This window comes from Montipora capricornis, chromosome 11 (assembly GCF_036669925.1).
Source record: "Montipora capricornis isolate CH-2021 chromosome 11, ASM3666992v2, whole genome shotgun sequence".
Lineage (NCBI taxonomy): Eukaryota > Metazoa > Cnidaria > Anthozoa > Scleractinia > Acroporidae > Montipora > Montipora capricornis.
In genome coordinates, this window is record NC_090893.1 from 14,590,162 (window position 1) to 14,600,161 (window position 10,000).

General features: G+C 37.8%; 1 protein-coding gene and 1 long non-coding RNA gene across 3 annotated transcripts in view; one reads left to right on the forward strand and one right to left on the reverse strand.

Annotated features, from left to right (window-relative positions):
* The first annotated feature begins 2,000 nt into the window (after positions 1–2,000).
* On the forward strand, positions 2,001–9,649 carry LOC138024153 (neuronal acetylcholine receptor subunit alpha-7-like). Of its 2 annotated transcripts, none has more exons than XM_068871260.1 (6): positions 2,001–2,305; positions 3,242–3,390; positions 4,513–4,557; positions 5,140–5,249; positions 6,933–7,168; positions 8,380–9,649. In XM_068871260.1, exons 1-6 carry the CDS (start codon positions 2,251–2,253, stop codon positions 9,096–9,098), a joined length of 1,314 nt encoding a protein of 437 aa, XP_068727361.1. In that variant the 5' UTR covers positions 2,001–2,250; the 3' UTR covers positions 9,099–9,649. The 2 variants fall into 2 exon arrangements, with proteins under 2 accessions (XP_068727361.1, XP_068727363.1); XM_068871262.1 differs by having other exon boundaries at positions 2,007–2,305; positions 3,280–3,390.
* Positions 9,650–9,798: 149 nt separating this feature from the next.
* LOC138024154 (uncharacterized) overlaps positions 9,799–10,000 on the reverse strand; it is a 7,293-nt gene continuing 7,091 nt past the window's right edge. The window contains exon 3 of the long non-coding RNA XR_011126911.1: positions 9,799–10,000. This exon is cut by the window's right edge and continues 351 nt beyond it. This is a non-coding gene — a long non-coding RNA (uncharacterized lncRNA).

A 10,000-nucleotide genomic window follows, 5' to 3' on the forward strand; every position in this document is an offset into this window, starting at 1 on the left:
TTCTAATACCGCATTTTCCCCTTTTTCGGATTCGGATTTCAAGGCATTGAAGACTGTGAAAATTTTCAGTTTTGTTGATGCCTACATTTTGTTATTGGACATTTGACTGTAAATACAATATGTAGTCTAATATTTTAAAAAATACAACCACACTTTTGAATTTATGGAACATGTTTCGATGTTTCAAACATCATCTTCAGCCATCGAAACATCGAAACATGTTCCGTAAATTCAAAAGTGTGGTTGTATTTTTTAAAATATTAGTAACACTTGTGTTATCCAGACAATATGTAGTCTACAAATGAAACTATGCTGAGAAGGACACCAATCCTACAAGACAGCGCGCGCTCAGTTTCCGCTTCCCGAAAACAAAAATAAAATACAAACGCGGTGACCGAATGATTCTAAAACAATTATGGAACTCGTTTACCGCAAAATATCGTGATTGGTCTGTCAGTGTCTCGCAGATCAATTATTGGCCTTAGCCTTCGGCTTCGGGAAATAATTGATCTATTCGCCACTGGCAAATCATATTTTGCTCAACCTCGCCCAATAATTAATAATTGTTAATTCACTGAAACACTGAGGTGAGTAATTATGTTGGTATGTAGCAGGCAATCGACAGAAAATGATTTAGCAAAACGAAGACAGGAAGCCACTTTGTTTCTCTTCCGCTGCTGTGAAGTAACTAGTACTTACCTAATTACCAAATTAACAATAGAAAGCGTGAAAAGCATCGTTAATTGTACGGTTGGTTTGCACGTGGCTTTAAAACTGTCTTTAAATTTGATTGGATCTTCATAGGCTGCACCTGTCTGAGTTTAGGGAGGGGTCCCAGTGTTCAGTTTTTCTCGTTTCTTTGACAACTGTCCGTGGGCGGTATTTTTTAAGGACATTAACTTATTGCACTCGAACTCATTAATTCGAATCGTGATAGTATACTCACAACAAGAGAAGCGTACGTCAAACACAGCTAACACCCTTGAACCTTTAGCCAGTCTTACTGGTAAGAAAGATCATGAAATGTAATCCATCCCTTCCCAATATATTTATTTACCGCTATATCAATGATTTCAACCGTTTTCTATTGCTTCCATTAAATTCGTCATTTTAAATTAAGTACTGTTGCATATTACACGCATGTCAACTTCTCTGTAAACCGTAGACATTACTTGTAAAACCCTGATGAAGAAGGGCAGTGCCTGGCCTTATGCGGAATATAAAATATATTCATTCACCGTTATATCAGCCGTGCTCTTTTTGAACTGTTTTTTTTTTGTGGCATATATTGGCAGCTATGACGATTAGAAGTGGCAGAAGCTTTAACGTCACATCAGAGATTCACAAACCACACTGTGTTTCAATGTGCAAAATTGGTGTAGCACAAAGTTGATATCTTAGCCGATAATCAGTTTGTATTTTCCTTAATCAGAATAGTACCAGAAAGTTAGTCAATTTGGTATACTTCTGATTAATCAGCACGATGAAAATCAAAAGCTATTAATAAGAAATGCTTGACCTTTGTTGTGATTGTTAAGGTGCGATAATCTTGGGAAAACAAAATGAGAGGTTTGGTCTCCCTCCTTCCAAAAGCAATCTGAGTTCTCCCGCAAAGGCGATGCCTGCCATTTTTCCGGCATTGAAAATTAAGAGATGGGGTAGTTCTAATCTTCCATTAGAAATGCCCAAGATTGCTACTAGTTGTGTCATAAAGCGCTTAAAATGAGCTTTTTTCTTTTTTTTTTGAAGATGTGGTGTTTGGAGATGGTTTCAATAACGATTTCTTCACGCAGAAGTTATGTCAATTTAAGTCCAAGTAATTAAAATTAACTACTTAATTAATTGAAAATGACTGTGCGAATTCTATTTAAGTCTGCTATTTGTTTTAGCTGTGTGCCAAGCGACTTGAATGGACTAAAAAGATAAACAAGTATTTTATCACTGCTATGTAAATAATGTTAAAGTTTCTAAATTCGTTGAAATTTGGTGCTTTAAAATCCCTTAGGAGTATCCTTTTAAAGGAGAGGAAATCATATCGATCCCCGATATCATCCTTGTTGTTCGTCATTAGCGTGACGCCGTATTTGACGTAAGCGAGCTCTTATGGTTTTCAAGAAAAGAGAGCATATTGCAGTCGTCTCGTCTTTACTGATCAAACATGATCAAGTTCACGCCGAATAATGAAGAAAGATTAATCCGCTTTTCTTAGAGCCGTGACTTAACGAGGAGTTTTAAGAAAACTACATACTGATGAAGAAAATCGAAATCTTGCTGATATGTCTCGGCGTTCCCTCTTTCTTTGAAGGTAAGTCACAAACTGTAAAAACTGTACCGCAACGTGAACAAGTAAGCTCGAATTAAGAGCTAGGGGTCTCCATCTTCGATAATTTCCTGAATTTCAACGTTCTTATGACCTTCCTGTGATCCGTTTCGTATTTGCTTCAAATTAATGAAGTGAAGCTATGTTCTTCGCAGTAGCTTCACTTAATTTCATATCAATGTATGATTCATTTCATATATCATTTCATCTTCGGTTCAAATGTTCACAAAAGGGGCGAAAGACAGAGCCGGGGAGGCATTCCATATATTGAGGATGGCAGGGGGACATCCTGACGTTGAAATGAAACGTTATTTTACTTAAATCTGCGATCAAGACAGCATGTTATCGAGATAATGTGTCTTGTGTAATTGCAGCACAGCACAAATGGTAAAATTGTAAGCGAAAATCAACGGGCATTGTTATAAAAATTTAATCTAATTTAACATTGTATTTGAATTATAGTCAAATTCTTGCAAATCAAAGTCCCAGACCCCGAGAAATCGGCTTGTATCGACGAGATATAGAACCAAATGTCTTTAATAATTACCTTGTCTGTTTAGCAATCGCAGACGGGCAAATTTATTTCATAATTATGCGATTTTGAGAGGGTGTTACATTAAATGACGCATTTCCGGCATAGCGCCCTAATCGCTAATGCAAATTCTCGGTGTACTAAAAGAAAGTTGAATTAGTCAACCAAGACACAGTTCAATGTAATTCGAAATTACTCTTTTTTGTGACGGCTCCTGCTTTTATACTCCTTAAAAGAATATTAAATCGCTTGCAAGACTTCGAATGCACTTCGCTTGCGTCTTTATTCCCTCGAGCGTTGCCTGCGGAGACCGTAGCTCCCTCTCCTCTAGGGTTAGTTACCGTGAAAACCAACATATGCCACAATAAATCATATTTGTTTGTTGTAAGGGTCTTTTTGCTCAACACTGTCTTCGCCTGAACATCAGATACGAGCAGACCTTTTATTGAACTATGACAAGAAAGTTCGCCCTGTGATCAGTGGAAGAAAACATGTGGATGTGGAGTTTGCGATGAGAATTAGCAGACTTGTACGAGTGGTACGTGTAATTTATTTCTCAGTTGTAATCTCATTTCGCCTCAAGTATTAACACATCTCAGACTCAGACCTCATTATTCAACTCCCTCCTCTCCTTACGAATTCGTAGCATAAATTCTGTCTTTTAAGGTGAATCATGTACTGTTTGCTCCTTTATTTTTGGATAATACATTAGGAGTAGAATAATTGCAATTTTTTTATTTTTCAAAGTACCGGTCTGTAATTACTGATTAGCACACTGTAACCGCAGTCACGTAATTATACTATTCTATCTTGTATTCTAATAAAGCATTCGTGTAGAGTCTGGCTCATGCGTACTCTGTGGTAGTAGCCGACCTGATTACACAATAATTTATACTCCTGAATCTGCTGTTAACACAATTACTTCTGGTTTTTATTACGACAGGGTGCTGTCTCGCTCGCCGTCCTACTTCTTGCTTGTACTCAGCTAGATAAGCTTGAGTAGTAGAAGTAGTAGTAGTAGTAGTAGTAGTAGTAGTAGTAGTAGTAGTAGTAGTAGTAGTAGTAGTAGTAGTAGTAGTAGTAGAAGTAGTAGAAGTAGCGGTGGTGGTGATGGTGGTGGTGGTGGTGGTGGTAGCAGTAGTAGTAATAGTAGTAGTAGTAGTAGTAGTAGTAGCAGCAGCAGCAGCAGCAGCAGCAGCAGCAGCATAACTTAAGCGTAGTCCTTAATGCAGGAAATAAATCATAAAGAAAAAAGGCACATTGTAACATTCAAAGCGAAAAATAATTCTTATTTGGTATTGAAAACAGTATGGCAAAGATTTATTCTTTACGGACATATATTACGAACATATAAACAATATTATTATTCAACACATTGTGACAATGTCAAATATGGTCATAGCGCGCTCAATATTCGTCGTGCGTAGAAGAATATTAGTTTTTCCATCTTTTTCCCAATAAACGTCGAAAATTGTGCTTTGTCGTCAATCTGTTGAATAATAAAACAATCAATTCCGCATCAATTCCGCATCAATGCTATATCCTTTGGCTATACTAGAATATTTTATATTTCACTCACAGAGATCGGATACGATTACTTGCTGATCTATCAAAAGATGTCTTATTGATCAGCCGGTCTCTTCGTATTTATTTAAAACAGGACACCCAAGAACAGTTGGTGGTATTGGACACATGGATTATACAAGTAAGACAACTAATTCGACCATAGTCGATACAGGGAAATAATTATGAAACCCGGCAAATTACCTTGTTGTAGGTTCTGGTTCTCTTTTTTGGCCTTGACCGTGCACAAAAGACAATAGTTGTTTACTCCGTACTGAGGAACTATCCAATAGAAACGTGTTGGTTACGTAAATCATGCATAATGTATGAGTGGAAAACAAAAGATTGTGCACGGTCGCGAACTTTCCAACCTAAATCTTGGACTCTTTGTTTGCTCCTTTGATGTTTGCCGAGCTTCAAAACCAGTCCTCTCTAACTATGATTCGACGGAGTTCTAGTTAACTATCAGTTATCATGAGAGGGGGAGGAGAGCGGAATAGGGGAATAGGGAGAGGAAGAAAGAAGGCAGGGAGGGGTGGGTAAAACAGGACATAGAGGGAAAGAAGGATGATACAAAACTGATAAAACGGCTTCGATCCCTAAATAATGCGTATAAAATAGGATTTTATAGGATACATTATTACTTCTATCCCAAGATTTTTTGTTCATGATTGACGTATATCAGTACTAAAATAAGTGAGTGGTTTGTTTTCTTGTTTTGCAGAAATGGAAAAACGAATTCCTTCAGTGGAATATAAGCGATTATAAGAATATTGGCCGCGTGCATTTCTCACCCAATGAAATTTGGGTTCCGGACATCGCACTTTTCAACAAGTAAGCATTCTTGAAATACAATCCAACAATTCAGAGTCGGTTATTGCAAAACGACTTTTTCTCAAGTTTAACTGTACATTCAAATGAAAGATTGTCTCCGTCCGATATGTCCAGGCCCATTTCAATACGCTTATCACTCATTTCATTAAAGAAGATTGTCACAACCACCATAACGTGTCTTGTGAATGTCAAGTTTACCTCTTTGGAACACGACAAAATATTGTGCGTTATAAAATTTTCGTCCTCGGATATTGCTTTTCTAGCTTTGTGATTAGTTCACTCAATCTCGGTTATCATCTCATACACCGTAATGACCTTGTATGGAAACCGATTTTGGCCGTTCGGTTGTAAAATCAAAATAGATATAATGCAATAAAATTTGGCTTTAATTTTTAAGGGTCCATGATCATCCGGCAGGGGTTTCATTAAACTGACGGCTGTGGACATGACTTTGCCCGTCTGCTTTCACCATCTCAATGATGTCTTCTGTTGTCAAAATGTCACAATTTCATACGCTGTGTTCAATTTCAAAAGCCAAGTTCAATTCAGGACGAATTGCCCCATAACGCATTGCGAAAAGAATTGCTACATCCATAAAAGACCACCTGAAATGCCCCAATGTTGCGTGTTTCGCTTTGGTGGCCCAGAAAAGATCGCTGTCGATCGCCGATTATGTTTCTTAGCGAGCCGAATTGTCTCCAGATCAGAAAAGGCCAGAGTGTGAGAGGACTTTTTTGTCACGTTAATGAATTGATATTCTTCAAGTGGTTATTGAACCATTAACTTGTCTAAGAAAGGTGTGATTTTTCTGTGGTTGACGAACATTGCTCTTGGCTTCAGAATGCAGGAAAACACATCTCTGCAACTTAAGATTTTCGAACTTTTCTTGGTGGTGCCTGCCCCCAGAGCCCCCCTACGAGGGAAAACCCTGTGGGCCTTCCCAATACATTGCCCGGGTGTTAAGCAAATGTGCCGTCCTGCTTCAAACCTTAATGAAACCCCTGTCATGTGTCCAGAATTGAACGAAAATGTAATAAAACAATTATTCCATTAGTTCTTGTTGGATATGAGACTGGTTATAGCCATATCCAACGCGCCCTCATGGAATTGTGAATTAGCCTGATACACTTAAGTGAAATAAATTTTCATGCAAAAGTGTTGTGATTTGCTGGAAAGGTCTGGTTTCGGGGGGGAAATCAATCTAAAAGAAGCGTTTACCTCAGTGTCGGTGAAAGTGACGCATTTGGCACTTCGCTGCTAGGTAAATATCCATTAGTATAGGTCTCCACTTCGGTGAATAGTTGTTAATTATTCAGCTCCACTTCGGTGAATATTTGTTAAATACAACACAGTACGATAGGAATATGATGCAATCCTTAAATTAGGAGTGTCACAAAATCTAGGAGTTTAAAAGCTGGACTCAATGTACAAAACACAAAAAAAAAATCAAGAAAAGCACTTGTTATTACCTGATAGAATATATGAAACATTCCCATACTTGTACTCGTTCGAAACTATGATATATACAAATGTGGGAAAGATAAAAAAATGATTAAAGAATGCGGATATGCGATTTAAGAAAAGCTATTGAACCTCGACAACGTAGGCGGACAGTCGTTCCATCAACGAACAATTGAAAGCTCTTTACAAATCTGAATTTTACAATGCCTTTTTTATCTCCAGTGGTGACGACCAGATTAATTTAGCTGGAGGTCCGGGCAAGTTTGTCACCGATGTTTCAGTGAAACATGATGGTGGGTGTATTTGGAGTGGTCCGGCGACGTTTAAAGTCAATTGCGAAATGCAGGTGGACGATTGGCCGTTTGATCAACAGAATTGCACAATAGCCTTTGGTTCATACACCTATGGAGAAAATCTGCTGAGAATCAAGAGCTTCAAGGATAAGAGTCAGTTCACAAGTAAGGTCTCAAAAATACCACTGATTGTCATGGTTCACAAACAATGGCAGCAATCAATGTATCAATGTTCTGGCTAGTTAGAGGGAATAATGAAATAATAATAATAATAATAATAATAATAATAATAATAATAATAATAATAACCGTAACAATAACAATAACAATAATAATAACAATAATAATAATAATAATAATAATAATAATAATAAAATCCCCTATACAAAAGCTTACAAATTTGGTAACATTTTAACAATTGTACATTAAAGTTCTGTTTAAATTGGATTTTTTAAAAGATACAAAAATGTGCCAAATAAATATTTTTTTTCTTTCAGTTTAGTTCAGTTCAGTTTATTTTTGCCACTTTTGTTATTTTAATATATATTAATTAAACTACAAGAGATATTAAATAATCAATGAAAGAAAATCATAAGGCGAGGATGCCCAAATAGAAACCATCACGGCTTATTCGGGCTGCAGGCACCTCAAGAAAAATACAACTATAAAATGATAATTGAGGTGTGCTTATTTAATTTGTAAGCACATTTAGGTTAAAAAGCAAGAACACAAACAAACAAAACAAGGGGAAGTCAGTTCAGGACAAATGTTTTTTTTTTTAATTTAGACTTAAATTGAGAAAAACTGTCAGCATTCTGAATTCCTGTATTGTAAGAATTAAACAATTTAGGTCCTTTAAAGCGTATTGCAAACTGTCAGATACTTGTTCTACAAGAAAACGCAGTGGAGTTTCTAATATTATAAGGATGAATTTGATTAGTCAGCAAACACATTTCGATGAATGCATCAGGAAGGAGGCCATTCAGTGATATTTATCTCTGCTAATAATAATAATTATCACCATCACATCAAGGAACGATGATTTAGAAACTGAAGTATTCAGGATGTGGGAGATGGGCACGAAAACTGTTCCGATAGTAATAGGAGCACTTGTAATCATAAAAAAGGAGCCTGGTGCACCAAACAGCAAACATCCCGGTGCTTTTAGTGTCAATGGGCTGCAGATGACGACACTGTTTGGTACGGCACGTATTTTGAGAAGGGTTCTATCCATAAAATGAACTCATTAGTACCTAAGAACCGTTGTTTAATCCCGGTCCTGGTAAAGCTCTAAGGAAGCAAAATTTTGGCATTTATTAAGTCATCACCATCATCATCATCATTATTAATTTCCGTATTTAATTTATTCATTTCAGATCGTTTTGTGGAAAGTGGGAACTGGGAGGTACTGGAACCTACTTTTGAGATCACAGAAACAGACCACGGAGAGTGTTGTCAATTCAACTTCAGCGAGGCTGTGTACACCGTGCGCATGAGACGCAAATCGCTTTACTATACGTTTTACCTTACAATTCCTTGCATTATACTCACTGTCCTGTCACTGAGTAGCTTCCTTATTCGCGTGGAAAGCGGAGAGCGTATTGGCTTCGTGACAACGGTACTGCTGTCCATGACAGTGTTTCTTCTTATGATTCCTTCATTTTTACCAGTCACTTCAGATGGTGTCCCTGTGCTGGGCGTGCTACTCCAAGGGACAATGATAATAATCACCTTGGTTCTGTTCGCCAACATTTTAACTCAGTGGATCTACTACAGAGAAGAATCTCCCCCCGAATGGATTCAGAGTCTCTGTTGCTTTTTCGGGAGGAGAAAAGGACAGAAGCCCCAGAGGATCCACGTCGCAGAAGCTGATCACTTCAAACCCGCTCTTGTCAAATCCGTGGCCACCATAGGAGGCATCGAAATGATGGAGTCGAACAGAAGCACGCCAGTGCCGAATGCCGACGAGCAAAAGACAGAGCCCAACCCTTACACGTGGCAAAAAGTGTCCATAAAAATGGACCGCATGTTTTTCATTTTATTCCTGTTCACTTGCATTATTTCGTATGGCCTCTACATAGGGGTTTCCTTGTAGGTTTTGTCACTTTGTTCATCCTTGACCAATGAGCAACTTCGAAGCCTTGCTGACATATCGGCGTTTTCTAGTCAAATTTTCCTAAACGGCGCAAAAGAAAGTTCAAACCAGGGATTCGATTGGGGTTCCAATATTAAAGGCCGCCATTTCCTTGTTCAAGGTCACAAAGATGGCCGTTTATGACGTCACATGGAAACAAAGAATAATTAGGAACTTGATTATGACGTCATAACGCAGATATGGTGGCATCCCGTAAGATATCTGTTCCCGTTGATACCATTTCCATTTTTTTCAAATAAGATTCGGAAAAGAGATTTTATTTGTTTCTGAATCGAATGCCAAATCATGTGTTGTAACAACAAATCATCATCCAAAAACGCTACTTAAAAACCCTTGAATCGTAAACCACACAGTATCCATGGTCACGGCTATATGGGATTCGAGCTAATAGTAAAACGGGCGATAAAGATAAAGATAAAACTGTTATATAAATTCGAATGGGTCCTGTATCGGTATTCACCAAGATTTTAAATTAACTATAAGTATTTATGTGAATGTTGTTGTTGTTGTTGGTTTTTTTTTTGGTTCTAAATACCACGATAAAAGATTCGCGCCACTTTTTCGAATGATGAGAAGTCGAAAATAATCAATCGCAACTTGAACGCATGTGTTTTGCTACGTCACGATTGCATGGGTTACAATCATAGACAACATTCTTGGGACATATTTGCACTTAAAGCAAACAGTCGCGCGAGATTCAACTACCAATGCCCAGCTCCTCCCCCACCACACCCACAATGTTGTCAACATCCACCCGTTGTTTGTTTTAGACTCTCAACCTTGTATTGGGTGGGGAAGGAGGGGGGAGTGAGGACTGCAACTTAGTTTTAAAATGTGGTACC